The sequence below is a fragment of the Xiphophorus maculatus genome, chromosome 11, assembly GCF_002775205.1.
Source record: "Xiphophorus maculatus strain JP 163 A chromosome 11, X_maculatus-5.0-male, whole genome shotgun sequence".
In the NCBI taxonomy this organism is placed as follows: Eukaryota; Metazoa; Chordata; class Actinopteri; order Cyprinodontiformes; family Poeciliidae; genus Xiphophorus; species Xiphophorus maculatus.
Window position 1 is genome coordinate 26870885 of NC_036453.1, and position 20259 is coordinate 26891143.

At 39.2% G+C, this 20259-nt stretch overlaps 1 protein-coding gene across 14 annotated transcripts in view; it reads left to right on the top strand.

Annotated features, from left to right (window-relative positions):
- auts2 (AUTS2, activator of transcription and developmental regulator) overlaps positions 1-20259 on the top strand; it is a 346673-nt gene that overhangs the window by 131659 nt on the left and 194755 nt on the right. For all 14 annotated transcript variants that reach the window (XM_023342134.1, XM_023342133.1, XM_023342141.1 and 11 more), the window contains one exon: positions 7784-7885. In XM_023342134.1, the coding sequence (XP_023197902.1) occupies positions 7784-7885 (102 nt within the window). The remainder of the gene's footprint in view (positions 1-7783; positions 7886-20259) is intronic.

Sequence of the window (20259 nt, forward strand, 5' to 3'; positions counted from 1 at the left end):
GTTCTGTCCTCAGGCCGAGGGAGAACATCTGCAGAAAGTCGAAAGAAATTCTTTAAGTTCGTTTTTAACCGTTCGCTCATTAAGCTCTCATTCGCTGGTGTGCAAGACCTCTGAAGACGGCATGAGGGAAAATAGTCATGGTGTGGTGTGGTAGAAGCTGAGGGGATCTGACAGTTCTGCTGGAAACACAATTTATTAGCAGCAGCAGAGCTTCAGCAGTGGATTATCTATAAAACTTTCATGGTTCTCCCTTAGTGGCAAGCAGCCATAAAACTTCCCAAATGAGGGACTTGTTAATTTACTTGTTAGAGCAAATTAAAAATTTATAAGCGCTTTTAGGTAAATGAGATCCTCTTTCATTGCTGCCCTAGTGGGGATTCTTCCTGCCAGATCCTGCGAGGACAGGTTAGCTGTTGTGAAAGCCGCAGAAGAACAATAAAAGCCGTTAAATTGTTCCAGGTTTTATTACCGCCGAGCTCCGCAGCTGCTGTTGCGCGTAACTAAGGGAAACCAGGAGCTGATGGCAGCAGAATCCCACTGAGGAGAGTAGAAAACTGAGGCCAGTTCTCTCCCCCTTTTTTTTTTCTCTGTGGGATGAAGGCGAGAGGCGGAGGAGGGGTAGGGCGGGGTATCCGCTGTAGATTGGTTGTGTACGACTCCATTTAAAAAGGCCTTTGTGGTTCGAAATGTTAGCAGGCCTACTTTTGTGCTTGATTGCATTGGGGCTGTAGTGCAGCCCTTGAGAATAGGTCAATACACTTGTAAAATTCCACTATGGCAATGGTGAGCACTTTTCAGTAAGTGAGAAAATAATTGACTCCACATGCTCAGGAATATGTTGTAATAGCTGTTTTACAGCACCTCTCAAGGTAACGCTGCTAAATTAGAGATTTCATTTTGACTTTCGTCTCAGAACATACAACGGTGATCATTTGGGACGAACATTATTGCCTTTTTTGACTTTTGTTTTACTCGCGATGCAACAATATGGCTGAAAAACTTAGCACGATATTTAAGCGTTTCACATCAGTTTAGCGATTACTATTGATATTGATAATTATTGAATTTTTTGTTGTTTTTATAAATATCTGAAATACTGCTAAGCTGATGGTGCGCCATTGTTTATTTTTAAGCAGCGATGAGGCACGGTGGCAAAACCTAAAACTGCTGCTGCCAAGTTACTCAATAGGTTGTCGCTAGGTAACCAGTGAGTGAGTGAGTCAGTTGATGCCACCCATCTTGCTTAGCTGGCCGTGAGAGGTTGAGTAGCTAAAGCCTTTGCTCTGCCTACATCTCCCAGAATGGTGTGCGGTTAAGTATCTGAGTTCAGTGAATATTCTATTAAATATTGAATATTCTGTCAGATGCATTATGTATCGATATTGATCATGTGTGTATCGTGATATATATTATTGATTTATTGTCCAGCCCTACTATGGATGTGTATTTTTTATGACATGTTGTTTTGTTTATATGTGAACACTGTACAGGTCTGTGTGTTTGTAATGCTTGCGTGTCAGGATCAAGTACTGATAGGATTTTACATGTAGCCATAATAATATTGCTTTCGTGCTGTGTGTACATATAGTAGCACATTTTATTCTGATAGGAAAGGCCCGCTGATGGGCAAGGAGCTGTCATCTTATCTTTGTATAGGCTGAGTGAATATAAGAGTGCATGGGTGAATCAACAGCAGTTTGTAGGAGAGGAACTGTCTGTCCTCTGATATGTCATAGGAAAACCATTATATAGCAGTATAGCGGATTTGATGTAAAGTTTTAGTACCTTAAATGTGATTTTTTTTGTATGTGTATTACTTGATGTTCCTCAGCAATCCTGAAAAATATGTTTTAGTGATCCTTCGTGGGCTTTAATATCTGAAAACTTAAGCTTATCTTAACTTAAATTACTTAAAGGTGTAGTATTATGTAAAACTGACTTTTTTGGTCTTTACAGTTTGTTATAATAGTATTCCTTCATCCAAAACATACCTGAATTGATTCTTTCATGCATGTTTGGGAAACCCTTTAGTCTCTCATGGCAACCATTTAGCTGTGCAAAATGCCTGGGTGGACCTACTGCTGCCTTCAAGGCGCAGCTCCCACTCGGAGCTGCAGTTTCCCAGCTTCAGAGCTTCCGCCCTTACAGAGCAGCCCTCCCTTGTGGCTCTCTGACTCAGCTCCTTCAGACTAGCCAGCAGCAATTAGCAAACACCTGGTGGAAATAGGGATCTGCTGAGCTCATTATACAAGTTTTAGAAAGCGCAGGAGTTTTTAAAAAGACAGAGGACCAATTTGAAGGCATTAAATTATGAATTCTTTTAAGTCATATTTCTTATACAGCCTTTTTATAACAGCTGAAGATTGTGATTGTTCTATTATTGTTTTTCTGCAATTACACAGGGGTTATATTTATTTATTCATTTACTTAAGTGATGCTAACCAGATCTAAATATGATAACTAGATATTGGATTGACAAAACTGCAAGGCATTATGGGCTTGTAGTCACAACTTGTGAGGTTGTAGTCACGACTACAACCTCGTGACTACAACCTGTGAGGTTGTCATGACTACAACCTCAGAGGTTGCATCTTTAAAAGTAAAATTGCACCCACAAATAGGTCTGTTTTCAGCTCTGACCAAAGCTGAGCTGTGACTGAGTATAAATGACATTATTAGCTCTTTTCAGCATCAGTGAGGTGTTTTAAATGGTAAATGTCAATATGTTGAGGCATGTTCATTTAGGCCATAAAATACTTTTAGCAGATAGTAAGAAGGTTGTTAAATTCAGACAGTTTTAAAACTTGGAACGCTGTGAAAAATGTGAAATCAGGCAAAAAGTATTTATATTTCTTTTCTTATTTCTTCTTATATTATACTGCAGCACTTAATGAGAAACTGGAGACACGTAGAGTCATAATTTTTAGGTCTAACCTTGACAAATCCAATGACTACAAATCAGCTACTTGAATCTTCAAGAAAATATTACCAGAATATCTTCCGTTATCATTTTTTGGCCTAGTCAGTGTATCTGCTTGAAATATTTAACTTTGTTAGATGGATAGATGAATTACAACTGGAAATTTACCATGCACTTAATAGTAAATTAAACACATTATTGTATTTAATTAGTATAAAATTAAACTATTATTTTCAACTGTATTATTTCTAATTTCATCTAATAAGAATACACAAAGTTTCTTATTAGTTTTTGCATTTAAAGTTTCCCTTTAAATGCAATAACCTACTACTTGATTTCCTTTGCATTACTTCTTGTGCACAGCATCCCTACACACATCTGATCTCTCCACCGTAATTTACATCGGTGAAGTGCACTGGTGTTCATTACAGAAGGTTTAAAACTGAAACTAAGTTTAAAAGGCTGTAAAAAGTATGCCTTCCATGCTGTTTCAAGTGGGAGTGATCAAATGATCCCAGATCAGGTCACAGAGACGGCCCCCAAGGCCCCACATGGGGGTTTCTCATTTAGATTTATCACCAGGCAGCAGGTCATTAAATTTCAGCTTCCCCGTTTGATCGTACTGACCAGCACCATTCCCTCCATTTGCTTAAGACATCCATTAATCACACCGTAAAAAGAAATGAATCCATCAGCTGAAGTTAAAAAAAAAGGAGAGAGAGAGAACAGATGAAGGAGGGGGGGGGCACACGCACACAATTCTCTGAAGTAATTTAAAGGAGCTCAGGGGGAAATTAAAGGGAACAAGCTGGGGGATACGTTTTCAAATAGCTGTGTAATCAGGTCCTGAGCTATGTAATAGCCCCAAAAGATGAGCCGCTCTTTATTGGTATGTCTTTATTAGACATGTTCTTCAGACATTACATACAGCTGAATAAATGTGAGATTTCTGATTTCATGGACTCCTTTCCCACTGATAAACCAAGACACAGATGGTGTGATTATGTGGTTTTTCTGCAGCAGAGCCTAGTTTGATTCCACATTGATTAATAAAACACAAATGTCTATATCGCTCCCTTCCCCTCTCCACCCCCACACTTACTTGATTATATGTTTTATAAGCCTAGCACATATGAGTTCAGTTCCTGGCAGAGAATATTTGATGGAACAGTCGGTAGCAGCTTTTCTTTGTCTGCGCGGATTCATAAATGCATGAGTGTGCTGGCACGCACTACTCATTGTTGTCAACAGGGACACCGGTTGGTTAATAAATATTATAGGTCAATGTGTTTTGATGAAGGAGCCTGAGACTGGGGGCACAGGCAGCATCCCTCGTGCTTTCTTCACGGATCAGTTCAGAGGCCAGGCTGGATGAGATATTGTTCCCGTTTTTCCCTTTGGACAAAATGGCATTTACACCCCTGTCGCACTATTTGTCTGCCTGTCCTTTCATTGACGTTGTAAGGCATGTTGTCTTAGTAAAATAACTCTCTTGCACATTACTACACGTCCAACATTGTCGCATACACAAGTGGATCACCACATAAGTGATATTTGTGAAGTCGTGACAAAAATTCACCTCAGCACACATTACCCTACCCTGATAAAAAACCAGCCCCTTGTTCTACACTTTGCTTCGTACGGAAGTTCTGGACTTTCGGCTTTTGAGAAACGAATGCTTCCTGAAGGTGTGGACTCTGATGAGGTAATCGCTAACGCTTACCTGTGATGTATGTAATGCGACAGTTTGACGCTATGAAGCTTACCGGAAATTGCCTGCACTGTAAACAACCATCGCCCTCTGCAAAGAGAGAAGTGCTGAGCTGAACAAGATGGCTATTGGGGTTAATTCAGTATTTTGAAGCATGGCCGACATAGACTGAACAACTTTGTTCATTTCTTCTGTTGCCATTACTAAAACTATAGGTAGACTACAATTTATTGGAGCAATAAATGCCGGTCGTAGGAGTTTGCCCTTCAATCAGTGGGTTGCCGCTTTGAGGCTCCGCCCCGTCAATGTCTGTCTTTGTGTCAAAAAGACGGACTATTTAAGTGTTGCTATATTGTAACACAAGACACTCAAATAGAGGATTAAAATGTCAATTTCCATCAATCAGCTGTTCCTGAAATAGAGAAAAACAGTTGAGATGGAGATGTCACTACAAAAGTAATAGTGTTCCCCTTCATGACAGTAGAATGATCAGAATATCACAGCCTTGATCTCAACAGACATGCACTATTCACTTCAGAATTACATCATAGGGATACACATACTTAAAGCTCGTTAAGATTTTATCCTCCACAATATCAGAAAAAGGGAAAGTGTGAAGCAGTTTTACAAGTACAAAGATAACCTGTTTTTGGTTGAATGTCTTGTATTGAAGCTACTTAGTGCTTCTGAAGCTCAGAACAATGCTTGACCTCCCTCTCTGCATGGACTCTTGTCTTAAAGCGCGCCTTCCAAGCTTTTTGCACCATGTGGACGCATGATCACAAGCCTTCTCAAACTTTCACACACATTAAAATGGGCCCGTCAGGCATTCCCAGTGCTGAGATTCTCTTATCACATTCGACACTCTGGTGAATCCACCAGTCCTCTACCCATCATGCAGTTCTCCCAAGGAATGGGATTCCTTTCACACCACTAATGGCTACAGAAAAGGGAACATTTTCATTTTAATTATCTGCTCAGCTCAAGGGTTCCTTTGTTATTCCCCTGCCTCGTGCCCTTTCATCATGTTAAATTATTGCTGATACCTGGAAGGAGACTAGTGAAGGAGAGGTGAAAACACACATCGGTCCAAACGCACTCACTCTACTGCTTTGGTCGTTTTGTGCAGAAGACGGAAAGGAAGGTTCTACTGATCCGTGTGAGTAGCATTGCACTCTAGATTCCCAATATTAGAGTGCTTTGCAATGCAATTTATATCTGTTGAACCTATTTACATTTACAGCCACAAACCAGGAATTTATCTAATAAACCAACACTGAGTGGTGCTTGTTTGTAAAGTGGACGGAAAGTAATATAGTTCACAACACTTTTTACAAATAAAAATCTGGAAAACTCTGGCTGTCATTGGGATTTATCCCCATTTCGTTCTATACCGCTAAATAAAATCCAATGTAATTGCCTCCAAATGTCACCTACTTGGTTAAAGGAACCCGTCTGAGTGCAATTGAATCTCATAAGCTATGAGGAGAAGAAGGGGGTCTGGTCAGATAAGACCTAAACTGAGCTTTTTTTCCCACATGCCAATATTTGTGATATAGAACTAACACTGTACATCACCCTGTACATCACTGTCAAACATGGTGGTGCCAACATCATGCTGTGGGGATGCTTTTATTTTTTAGGCACAAGAAAGTATATCAGAGTCAACAGAAGATGAAAAGTAGGAAATACAGGAGGATAATACATTAGAGCCTGGAGCACACAAAGCATGTTCATGGTAACTAAAAAGGTCCAGTCAAAGTAGTCCACACTTAATGGCAATTAAAAATGCATGGTGAAATTTGCATTTTGGTGTTTACAGAAGCTCTCCATGCATTTTGACTGAGATTGGGCTATTTTGTAAAGGAGAAGGGCAAAAACTTCAGCCTCCAGATGTGCAAATGAAAGGTGATTGGAGACAGTTTGTCAATAATGGTTGACAAACCGACAACCATTATTCACTACTTCCTGTTTGCAAATTACATAAACTGTCAATAAAACTTATATCAGTTTGTAGTTTAACATGAAACGTTTGTAGTTGTGGAAAGGCTCAGAGGTATCCATAGCAACATTCAATAAATTATAAAATACATCCCAATGAATTTTGTTTTTCAACTTAAAAGTGCCTTTTCAAAATAAGTTATTAAACCTACTTTTCATAAAGCCACATTTCTGTTTTTCTAAAAAAAAAAAAACAACTTATATTGAGTCTATATTATATTCTAATTTTAAATGTCATATTTTCATTGACTATAAGTGGAAGATGATCATAGTTCATAGAAATAAAGGCTTTCAAACATCCTTCTGTGTGTAGTTTATATAAAGTGTTTCACTTGGTGATGCACATTATATGGATTTTAGCACCATATTATTTAGCAAATAATATGCAACTTTATTTTACATATTATGTAAAAAAATTATTGAAAGAATATTGTTTTCAATTATTTCAAATATTATTTTAATTTATTGACTGAGTCTGTAGTTTTGAAAGGCATAAGTGGTAAAACATTTGTCAACTGCTGTCTCAAAATGCAGGCATTTTCTGTCCTTTGTACTAAAGCCAACTCGAGAACCAGGAATTTGGCTCGTCTTTAAGAAGCAGCGTGGCCATCAGTTGTAGTCCAGTCCCCACGTCCTCCTGCTGAACCCTGCACTCCCAAGAGTTCGCCGTCGTTCCTCAGACTGTGTGAGGCCGCAGACGCTGCCAGATTGGCCGGTCCTTCCCTTTTTTTTTTTTAAATTCCCTTCTCATCATTCAGCCACATCTCAAACAGCGTGCGACGATGATGGCACTCGCCGGGCTCCTGCTGCCTCAGCATGTGGTGTCTGCTCGGGAAGGAGAGTGGCTCCGTTTGAAGGTTCCAGAGGGTCTTTGTCCCCGTTCCCTTTTCCGTGGGCCGAGAAGAGTCGCATACTGAGAGATCAGATGGCGTCAATCGTTGGCAAGCGCGGCGACGTCTACTGAACAGGCTCAGGAAACATGACAGATTTACGGAGACAGCGCTGCAGATCCTGCCAGTTCTCCCATATTCATGAGCTGACTTCTGTGGGACGTCTTGCTGAGCCAGAGCTGTGCATGTAGATAATTCAGAATGCAATATTAACAGTTTTAACCCTTGATTGCCTTGTGTGGGGTTTTTTTGTCTTTGTAGGTGAAACCTGGGCAGAACAACGGGAAGGACAGCGACAGTGAGAGTGCGAGTGGCGAGTCCAAGCCTTCCATCAGGAGCAGCTCCAGAGACAGACTGACAGATGTGAGTACCTGAGCCGACACGCTGCCAAAAAATCACAACCTCACTCGTATGTAAGCATGTACGACGGATGTACGTATATGTGGATCAAAGAAAAAAATAAATAATGTGGCCATGGAGGAGTTCATTTCACATAGGACTGGACAATAAATCAATAACAATACATATCGTGATGCAGGGTTTCCTTCAGAAAGCCTGGTGGTGAGGGAGGAAAGGCAGTCATCCAGAGGCCCATTGTGTTTTTGATTTAAAACATGTTTAATGTTGGCAGGAAATTTAAAAAAAAATCTGTTATTTGAAGACATTATTAACAATACCTTAACACAAACTATGAGAAAGGCAAACATTGAAAAGCACAATTAAAGTAAATATCAATTTTTTACACTTAAGTTGTTTCATCCTAAAGAAAGTGTCCAAATTTTTTTACTCTTTTAACCACGACTTTGTCACTTTATTCACTGAAGTTGTTAGCATGTTGACCGTTAAAGACAGGAAATGGCAAGAGAAGAGAGAGAGGAAAAAAACTAACAATGTTTTGTAATAGGAAAACCCTGGCGATAGATGTGCGATAATAGATAAAACTTCTGATAGAATATACAGTATTCAACATAAAGAATATTTCCAGAACTGCACAGAAATCTGGGAAATGTAGGCAGAGGAAAGGCTTTGACCACTCAGCCACTCACAGCAAGCTAAACAAGACTGGTGACCTCAGCTAACTCAATATCTGGTTACCTAGCAACAACCTGTTGAGTAACTTGCGCAGCAGCAGTTTCAGGTTTTGCCACCGTGCTACATGGCTGCTTAAAAATAAAGAACAGGTGAAGAGAAAACTGAATAAAACAGGAAAGGCCATTCTACCAGTTAGACAGTATTTGAAATATTAAACAAACAAATAAACCAATTGATGTCAGCAATTATTGAAATCGACTGATTTCAATAACTTATTACTTACATTGTGATAAGTTTTTCAGCCATACCTGCCCAGCCCTAATGTCACATATTTAAAAGAAGAAAATCTCCTATTCTCTAAAATGTCCAAAAGTTATGAATTTTCAAGAAGGAAATTACGTTTTCCATTTTCAAAGACAAATCTGCAATATTGAAACTATTACACTGGGGGAAAAAAACCCTCTTAAATTAAAACTTTTAAATTAAGTAGGAAATGAAACTGTATGTCAAGTGTTTTTGTTTGTTTGTTTGTTTTTTTAACACTAAGTTAAAAAATAAATAAATAAATAAAAGCCATAAGTTTTCTAGTGCACATCTTGATATGTTCCACACTGTAAGTGGAACATTCTGGGCTCTTTTCATCCATCAGAACAACATCTTCTGGGTCCAGAGAGATGTACTGCAGGAAGAATCACAATCATGCAAATCTCCGGCTTTACAATATCTTTGAATACCTTAAATGCATTACTTTAACACTGTGAGTACCAGAGAAGGGTCCTATGTTAACATTTCTACCTTTGGAGCCCAGAGACGGGTCGACTGACCTGCAGGATTTTAGCTATATTTGGTTATTTTAGCTATAACCAATTTTGCATGATTTTCCACTCCTCCTTTCTGGCCTGACGGTCAATGGCCACGTTTACAATTGAAAAAGGGATGCTAATTTGAGCCATCAGAATCGTCAGTTTGGACTCAGGTCTTTTGACCCTCTTTTCGGGACTTCAGGGGAGAGGTCGAAACCCTGGTACTCCCAGTGTGAAAATTTTACAGTTTTTTCTCAAATTTTTGAGTTTTCAACATTTCAGCAGTTATTTTCTTGTACATATGTAAAATTATTCTAAAAACATTTTCGAGGTAAACATATTCCTGCGTAGCCACATTATTAGATTTCTTTTATCTACAAAGAATTCTGAATTAAAATAGCTTAGAAGCTATGTGTTCCTGTAAAAATAGCACATATTTATTATAAAATGTAGGTTTGGTTGTTTTTTTTTGCCAATTTTTTTCCACACTCCACGAGACAACACATCAGCCTGCACATAATCAACAGTAATAGGAAGACGACTGTTACAAATTCTGCTACACTTTTATAAAACTGTAAAATCTGTTGCCGTTCTCCCATGTTGCACAGAAAAGAAGGTAAGTTGTATCTTTTTCATCACTCACTGGAAATGGTACAATTGTGTAACAAAGCCATCATATTTTTCACATTTCTATCCTGGGAAAAGGGATTTCTGGTTACGATACGACCACGAGATCCAATGTATATATACAGAACATTTTTTAGTTGTGGTTCTTGTGAGACCAGATCATCATTTCATACAAAAAGGTTGAAGACTCTTGGTGATGTTTCTTCCTTGTTTGCACCATGTATATGTGTTCTTGTATGTATTTATTATGTAAAACAGCTCTAACCAGCCTGAATCCCAGACTCTCTCCTACCTCTTTGATGCTGGCTGACATGCTGCATAAGCAGAGCGCTGAAAACATGGCAAAATCCAGCTGCTGGAGCTTCAACAACAAATCTAACAGTAGATTCTGCTGCAGCATTTCCTGTTTCAGGAATAGCACACTGAATCCAGATAAAGTAAAACATGGATTACCATATTCGATTTTTGTCTCTATTGATAGCTGTTAGTTTACCCACACTTAGTACGTTTTTATTAGAGAAACTGACTCCCCCCCCCTTTATTTTGTAGGAAAATCCACCAGTTTATGTTGCAATGAAACCATCTAAGATCGTAGTTTATCAACTAAAATGCAGTGAAACTTGAGTGATGGATATTTTTCTAATTAGTTTTTTCAACTATTGAAATCTTTTTAAGTGTTTGGTAGAATTACCTTTCAAACTCTGATTTTAGTTTCCGTCCACAAACTTTTCACAATAGTTTTTTGGCCCGTTCCTCTCTCTGAAACACATTTTATGCTCTTCCCCACAAACTCCTTAAGTGGTGGCCACTCCAAAACATTTACCTCAGTGACCTCAACCACTGCTGATATTTTGGATCATTGTCAGTTTGTACCCAAGCTTTAACTTTGTGGCTGATTTCTTGGGATGTTCTTTTTTTACTTTTTTTAGTTTCCTCCAAATTAATTTCTGTTTATGAGTGGATTTGAAAACTGTAATCTGGCTTTTTTTTCCATTTCACTTTTGAAGTTATGGCATCTTCCTTACTGAATGGCCTTTCAGCCTATAGGCTGTGGTTTTACTGTAGATGATAACACCCTTAAACCAGCGTTAGCCAACATCTTCACAATACGATTATATTGTTATCTAGGATTTCCCAAGTTATTACATCAGTGATCTTAATGGATGAATTTTAAGACGTTTATTAGAAAAATCTTCTAAAGCATCAGTAAACATATATTTTTTAAAATCCTAACTGAACAGGAAAACAGAAAAGTTCAGTCAGGTTTAATGTCAGACAAGGGAAACAGGTTTTTTGCTTTTTATTAGGGGTACATAAATTACTGATTTCAACTTTATAGCACAAAAGCAAACGTATATCCATGAATTCCTTATGAATATGCAGAAGGGTAACAATGAGGAGAATAGAGCAGCTGTGTGTCCCTACACCAGATTCTGAGATTTAAGACCAGCGGACTCCTGGGACTTTGGGAGCTGGCCTTCTGTCTCTACTCCTCAATTTGCGTGGAAAACACAGCGAAGAGATCAGATATCTGGCCATAATTAAAGCTGCCAGTCGGGAAGCGAGCTTGTCTTTGAGGAAGACATGGCCGAACAACTGAAGCAAAACGGATTCTGCGTGTAGCTTTACAGTGCTTGACTGGGCATGAAATGAAATAAGTAATTTGATGTTGACAACAGAAATTGAAATGATACTTGCTGATTTTTGTGGCGATGGTGCAGCTGCATTCCAATACGAGTCGAGCGTAAAGCATATCTTTTGCAGAATGCTCGTAATAATCTGAGTCTGAGAATGATGAAGCATTTACTGTCAGTTCTATGTAACTGAAAACTTCTTCAGCCAGAATTATCATCACTGTTTTTCCTCTGTGAACATGTTGATTTAATTTAGTTTAATACAGTACATAATTTGTTCTCCTACAAATATTAGAGATTGGTTACAGCGATTAATAATGTTGGTAACTAGATTTTTAGGAGGCAGCATTTAGCTTTAATTTGCTCTGAGTTGATGCTAGCTCTATAGATTATATCCAGATATATTTCAACTGATTGATGTTTTCATCCTGTTCTGGTTTCCTCTCAGTCTCTGGTTACCTTCATGTTAATATTCAATAAATTACTTCACTTCAAATCACAACTTAATAGGAACAGGCTGGCAAAGGGACTAGCAAAAACAATTAGCTTACTTTAGCTGACATGGTCACATTTTACATGATATATGTTGAGATACGTTCACTGACCCGTGACAAATAAATACGTAAAATGAGATGGAATATGTATACAATGATAGTACCTTTCAGTACTACTTTTTCACACTTTTTTTATATTACAACTACAAACCATAGTTTGTCATGTCACACACGTCTTTCTTTTTTCCCCCTAAATCACTTTTACCTAATCTGACATCTACTCCACTCTGGAGACTCAGGAGAAAGGAAGAGTTTCTTTCTGGTTTCCTCTTCTTCCTCTGGTCAAGACACCCCACATGAGAATGGCCAAGCCTTCAGACGAGCTGCTGAAAGCCGCTTGGGATGTAGAAAGACTTTTAGACCCGCATGTCACTTTAGACAGTCTGACTGTATGAGGCTTCAGCTCCGGTCCCTACAGGTTTTTTGAACAAGTCCCCTCCAGCCATGCTGTAAAAACCCACTTAACACATCACAAGAGGTGCAAGCCGGTGCATTCGAGCAGCGCTCTGTTCCCATGGCTTATAGGAGAACATGGTGAAATCTGAAAAAGGATCAAATCTTCCTGCTGCGCAGAAGAACTACCCCATTTCTTTCATGCATTATGGTGGTTTGCAAAAGGATTCACAATCTTAACTTGCTTACATTTTGTCACATTTGCGTCAATTTAGTTCACGTGAGAAAACAGCACAAACTTTTGAAGTGGAACAACATCATACATAACTCTTCACTTAAAAAAAAAAAATTAAAAATCTGGAAAGTACGGCATGCATTTCTTTTAGCGCAACCAACCTGTGTCCTACAAATTAGTGGTGGGACTCGGTTAAAATTTTAGTTAGTTGCAGGGTGTGTTATTAATTAACTGCAATTATTTGGATTGTATTCTTAAACTAAATGTCGACAAAATAAGCAACATTTTCAATTCAAACATTTTTTTCTGTTAAATGATCGACTAAATAGACTAAATAGCTCAACAACAAATATATACATTGTTTTTTATTTTATTTTCACAGGTGTCAAACTCCAGTCCTCAAGGGCCGGTGTCCTGCAGTTTTTAGATGTGCCACAGGTACAAAACACTTAGATGAAATGGCTTAATTACCTCCTCCTTGTGTAGATCAGTTCTCCAGAGCCTTACTAATGACCTAATTATTCTATTCAGGTGTGGTGGAGCAGAGGCACCTCTAAAAGTTACAGGACACCGGCCCTTGAGGACTGGAGTTTGACACCCCTGTAAAATTTAGGTTATTCAATGATCAGATTGATGTAAAGTGCTGCTATACCCCTTTAGCTTTAAATTGTTTCATGTACTACTAATAATTCATGGAACTTCTTTGAGAAAATGTAGACTGTGGATGCTACGGCAGGTTTAGAATTGAGATGCTATTCATGCTGGAGTGTTGCCTTAATTCTTTTATGCATCTTTCTGAAATCCTTTAGTTTCCCGTGGCCACTATTCAGCCGTGCTAAATGCCTGAGTGGTGTTAGCGCCGCCTTTAAGGCATAGCTACTCCTTGGAGCTGCACTTTCCAAGCTTCTGCCTCACAGATCATCCCTCCCTCCCTCAGCTCCTTCAGACTAGCCAGCAGTAATTAGCAAACACTTGGTGGAACGGTGCATCTGTTGAACTGATATGTGCTGCATCTTCGTGTTATGCTGGTAAAAACTTTGTTACTGGGCTAGTAGAAGAGGGCTGTTATGATGACGTCCTGAAGGCAGAGTTTCCAAAAGAGCAAGAGACAAAGACCCAATTTCAAAGCATTTAATTATGAAGTCAAACTTCTTCTAAGGCATATTTGATGTAAACAGCATTTTTATAACAACTGAAAGTAACATATTTACTTGATTATGCTTTAAAATGGCACTATATGTTAAATTCTATGTAATTAGTTAAATGAAATTAACACGTTAGAGTCTGGGCCCCAATATAAATATAACGATGACACAATATCAAACCTGAAAGGACACACATCTAATCTGAGTGGAGAAGCAGTAGAACCACCCATGGTATCACTGGAGGAGCTGCAGAGATCCACAACTCAGGTACCAGAAACTAAAGTGCTCCACAATTTTTCTTTTCTGTACAAGAATGGCAAGTATAGAAATAAAGCAATTAAAAAAATCTAGTTTAAAATGTGCCACAACTTATGTACCAACCATGGATAACTACAAGTTTTTGCCAAAAAAAACCCCTTGACTTTATTAGTTACTAGAAAAAAAACCAAGTAGCTAATAGCTAGCAAAACGCTAGTAGCTATTAAGGGGCAGAAAAGGAAATGTACTTGTTCTACTAAAAAAAAACCCAGCTCACATTGCATTTGTTACATTAATGTAATTCTGCAGCAGAGGGGAGCTCCCATGCAGCCAGAAAACAAAGAGGGAACATCAAAGTCACTCGTTAGTAATGGGGATAGATGTGACACAGGAGCCGTCTGTGACCCACACTGTTCGTTAGACCAACAGTCCGCTAATGGCATTTGCTCGCAGGACTCCCCTCCTCCTCATGGTCTGACTGGACTCCAACGAAGCAGATGAAGTGAGTTTGCTGACCTGGCATTGGCTAGCGGCGGGGAGACGGGGGCCAGAGGAGGTCAGTGCCTGGCAGACCCCTCCTCTCGCCTTCCCCTCCTCTCTCCGTCCTGCCAGCTCATTAAGGCCTACAAATGGCACATCAGCTCGCCAGTGTTTGCCTCAACCCCAGACCCCAGCTAAATTGGCAGGCTTAGCTGTATTTGCTAGCAGCTCAGGGTTCCCTTTTGGATTTGTTTGAAGCCGACATGGCAGAAATCCCCCTCACCCCCACCCTCGCACTCCCGTCACCCCACCCCTTCAGTCGGGGTGGCAGGCATTCAGGCAGTCCTGAGCAGAGGGAGTCTGCTGGATCGGGGAGGGCATGGAGCTCTGGATGAATCACTCCCGTTTAGTCTCTGCGGCAAGGGGTGAAATGCCATCATTACCCGGCTGCCTATCAAATAAATTGGCAATTACGGGCCTGGGATTGCAAGTAAACAGCATGTTACTCTCTTTTTTTTTTTTCTCTACCCCGCTCCCCACCCAAGGCTCTTGATGAGAGGCGGGTGCAATAGAGAGAAGCTCTGCAGTGCTGGGTCAGAGCCCGCCAGTTTGTGTTATCCAACCTGATGAGAGGCGCAAGAGGCAAGCTATAATGAATTCACCCCCGTATATCAGTGGCCATTTTTATTTTGAGCCAAAGCTTCCTGTTGGAGCCTGCTTCAGCTGGGCTCCCGAGTAAATTCTGCCTGATATATTGAGTCAGAGGCAATGTTGTCCCAAACACGTTTTTACACAGTCAAAACCAGGTATTTGAGTACGCTGCATAAAAAGACACAGTGTTTTTCTTTGACTAAGATGAATCAGGCAAAAATGTTTTCCGTTTGTGTCGGTTGGTGAACAAAATTGTTTTTCAAAATGTGAGAATAAAAACAGAGAGATTTTGTTTTTACTTCAAATTTTTGAAGATTACATACTTTTGGTAGCATTTTGTAAAATTGCCGTTTAAACTATATTTACACGGGGTTAGGGTTTTTTTCGCAAAAATGATCAAAAACATTGGGTTTAAGCGACTGCAACTCTCTCCTGCAGGTGGCAGTATTTTTTACTGCGACTACACTGCTACTGTTTCAGCTTTAAATGACATCAAGTCATAACCCGTGATTGATATGGCGAGTAATAAAAATGGAGCCATTTAAGTACTTGAAAGAATAAATATGTTAGTGTCCAATTTGTTTATTTTTTTCTTCCATATGTAGATTTTGAAGGTGGTTTAATGAAGAATTTTTGGGACATCCTTGCAAGTATTTGTAAAATCACACTAATTTTGTTACAAAAAAATCATTAAAGCTGTTGCAAAATCGTGGAGGGACTGATTGGAATTTATTCTAGAAACTTCTTACAATAGTTTGCTGGAATTTTTACTCATTCCTTCCAAGAGAACCGATGTAACTGAGTTAGATTTATAGGCCATCAGGACTTATCGGCAGCCTCCAAAACACATACTTTGTCGTCCTTTAGCCATTTTGTGGCCAATTTTCACTTATGCTGTGGATCAATATCCATCCTTAAACCTCTTGGCTGATGTCATCAGATATGTTGTTTCAATATTTTCACAATGTCATTTTTTGTGAACCACAATAGTCTCACTTACAGCAAAACACCCCATAGCAGGCCGCTGTCATCACCGTACTTCACAGTTGAGATGGTGTTGGAAATGTATTCCTATTTTTGCAGTAAGACCAACTTTCTTCGTGAATAACCTCATCCACAAGATATTTTTTCTTTCCTTATCTGGGGTGAAATCACATATTTTGCACCATAAGCCCTTCCTCTCTAGAACACAGAATCCTACTATGATGTTCCCATAGTGTTTATATTTCCTGTAATTGTTTGAACAGATGAATGTGACACTATAAGGCATCTGGAAATTATACCCAGACTTGGGGGGGTGGAAGGGGACAAGTTATTTTCTGTGTTAAACCAGAAAGCAGTGTGCTTGAGGTGTTGTCTTGTATTACTTCCACATGTGTGTCTCCAGTTAGCTCAAACATTGTGAATGCATAGTAATCTTGGTGAATGTAAACTTTGGGATTTGATAAAAGTGCAATTTCTCATTAGTCTAATTTTGCAAATACAAATAATGAACTTAAACAGTGGAGGCTTAGTTGGATTTAGCAGTGAGGTAGGTAACCATCCGTATCCAACCATATGTGGTGTGAACCGCCCTGCCATAAGGTTGAAGAAAGACTGTTATACTAGCAGGAAGTCCAAATGGTTTTGTGTTCCACACTGAAATCTAAAGTTTTCCTGAAATCTAACCTTGTGTGTCCTGGATTCCCTCAGACGATATATATTTTCCCCCCATTGAATGTTGTTTTGTAATAAAACATCTGGAAGTGATATTGTTAAAAAGTCAAGCACACACAGTCTCCCAGGCTCTTTGAAGTGGTTACAGCCCAAACATAGCTTGAGTCTCTCTTACGGCTTGTAAAACTGAACTCTGTTATTACTGGCTTTCTGATGAAAACACGATGGCCCACTCGGAATCCTGTGTGCATGTGGTAAAAACCCTTTCCAATACTCAAATTGCAACTTTTGGAAACTGACTAATGTCATAATGTGCACTCGTTTTTATGAATACCGTCATTATGATTCGATTTTCTGGCCCATACCAGTTTACGCGAAGCATTATGTCCTTGACCTTAAAGCGTTGTGTGTTCCCATAAGCTCCTCGCACGATCTGAATCTCACCGTCCAAGAGAACCGCTCGTGTAAAATGTCGCCACTGCTGGTGTCCATCCCACCTCCTCAGTACATTCTCCAATTATTTCCTGACACTCTCATGTAAATGAGGTCACAGTTCCCCTACATGTCCAGATATGCTGTCCAATTTGTTCCGACACCGAACGTGTAATTGCTTGCATCAATTATCTGTCTTTCTCTCTCTGCCTCTCGATAATTTGAAATATTTCTTATTAGAGACAAGCATTTAGATATGGAAGTAGGAATGCTGTACCTATAATTAGCTCATTATCACGGGACTCTCTGAGGCCTCAGCGTATGCATCTCCATGCGGTGAAATGAGCGGCAGATGTGTTACTTGATGCGTTTTTTTGGGGTGGGGGTCTATTTTAATGGGTTTTTAAAACATCCGGAAGCTCAGCACAATCACTTGTGTATTTCACGTATCTGGAAGAAATTAAACATTAAATGAGTCAGTGCTCTGAGTTTCATGTCGGACTTTTAGTAAAGTTAGCTAACCCGATTGCAGTTTTCTGACTGATAGCCGATTGCCAATCATTAAAAAGTATTGCATTATTGTTAAAAAAAAAGTGTTTTCAAATAATATTCTGAAAAGTGTGGCTTACATTTCTATTCAGCTATGCCCCTGAATGAGTCACCTGTAGAACCACATTTTGGTTTAATTACAAATACAGCTGCAAGTCATTTTAAATCTCTCATAGATCGGCACAGCTAGAGACTGAAACTATCAACCCAAACTCAGATTGCATCAAGAGCGTCAGCTAGCAGAAGTTTTCATGTTTGGCATCAGATTCTCAGTTGTATTTATGTCTGGACTTTGACTGGACCTATCTTACAAAATTTTGAGTGGAAGCTGGTCTTTTGCAGCTTCTAAAAGGCTTTATTCAACTGGATTTTTTCAAACATGGCTTTCTTCTTAACACTGACATAAGGGCCAGATTTGTGTCCTTTCAGCATATTCACCTATCTGAACTGTGAATCTCAGTTGTTCATCCAGAGTCACCATAGGCCTCTTGACTGATTAATACTCTCATTGGCCAGTCTGCCAGATTAGGTGGTGGGCTAGTTTTATACTTGATCATTAATGCCCAGTTCACATGGCAGAATTTTTGTCCTGATTTCCCCTCCACCGTCAATATTGAGGATAGCCTTATTGTTGGGATGCCTTTTAAGATAATCTTAGGGGATATTCCTGCCGTATGTGGTGCATTAAGAGTGATCTGGTCCGGTCAGAAGAACATGGGGACCTCTCGGATCTAAAATCGTAGATATTCTTGACCTATGACTTAATATAGTTTGTGCGGATTTCCCCAAGTTAAAATTCAACCGGTGGAATGTGAGGTGTAGCCAGTCAGAATGTGACTGCCATGGCACACCAGAAAGTCCTTTGTATCGTTTTCTTCTTCAATCAATATGGTCCACAAAATAGTTTTACAAGTCATTAATGCAGATATTTTTAACAGCATACCTTTTCCATTGATAAAAAAGCGGAATTCTCGCCGCTGTAACCATTCTCTTTATTTCCCTGATTCCTTTCAGCCGCTATACGTACAGTACAGCAGCATCCTGAAGGATCCAGGCATGAGACCACTTGACTTAACCCCCCCTCCCCCCATCAGCTTGATGAATAGGCTGTCTCCCAGGAAGTGGCCAGACGTGCTTATTACCGTCTCTGACACGCCAAATCAAGTCCTCTTCTCTTCTCTTTGTCTTCTTTATCGTTCCTTCCCATTTCCTTTCTCACTGCCTGCAGCTTACATGTCATGAGCAGAATATGACACTTTGTGACACGGCAGTCGGACAAAATTCCACTTTGCCTCCATCGCCCTGCCAGCACCCAACAACCGAAGGTCCATCAGGGACCCATGAGAGGTCCCGCTGGATATCTTGTCTCTGTGAATGCCGGGGGCACTAACCAGTCTCTATATTCTCAAGAGGTCAGCTTAGTTTTCAGTAACTCTGTCTCCATTTCTAATGTCTGCAAATCTTTGTCAATATTCTGGTCATGTCGCAAAAACACAGTTTTGCAATTGGGGTATTTCCATTAAATAAGAAATTAAATTAAAATCACAAGTTAATAAGCTTGTTCACGAAATAAGTCATTAAAAATCATGGCAGAGATGGATGTAACTAGTTAGATGAGAAATATTCATATTTCAGCCACGGTGCTGTCGCTCATCATCTATCAGAGAATCAGAGGAGTCGTCGGCGTTTACATGTGTGCCATTTTGGGAAAATTGTAGTCTGCAATTTTTAAAAAACAGCTATGGATTCAACTCTTTCAAATGACACAGCTTTTTCAATTTTTTTTTTTGTTTGTTTTTTTTTAACATAAATTCTACAGTAAAACGCCAGCAGCTTTGTTTTTCCAGAATCCCACCGTAAAATTACAAGTATTTTTCTTTCAAGGTTACAAGGCATCGTCATTGTTGAAATTAAGGCTAAAGTTGCTGCTGGAGTCAAAATGTTATTGTAAAATAAAATGTTTTAACTTATTAAAAAAAAAAGTTTTTCCTTAAAATGAACTTCAAAACCACTCATAAAATGAATGTACGTACATAAAATGTACTAATTAATGTTTTTGCCAAGTAATTTCTTTATGGCAACTTCGCATCAAATCAAAAGTTTTAAATTGTTGTATAGTTTATGGATTATTCTTATCACAATTTTACTGTTTATTACTGTTAATTATACAGATATTTTTTTTAATGTGCGATGCCGTGAGAGCTCTGGTGGAGCCAACTGCCAAATGTCTGAAAAAACAAACCATCCTCCTCCTACTACTTCCTCTCTTCATCGTTTTTGCCAGTAGT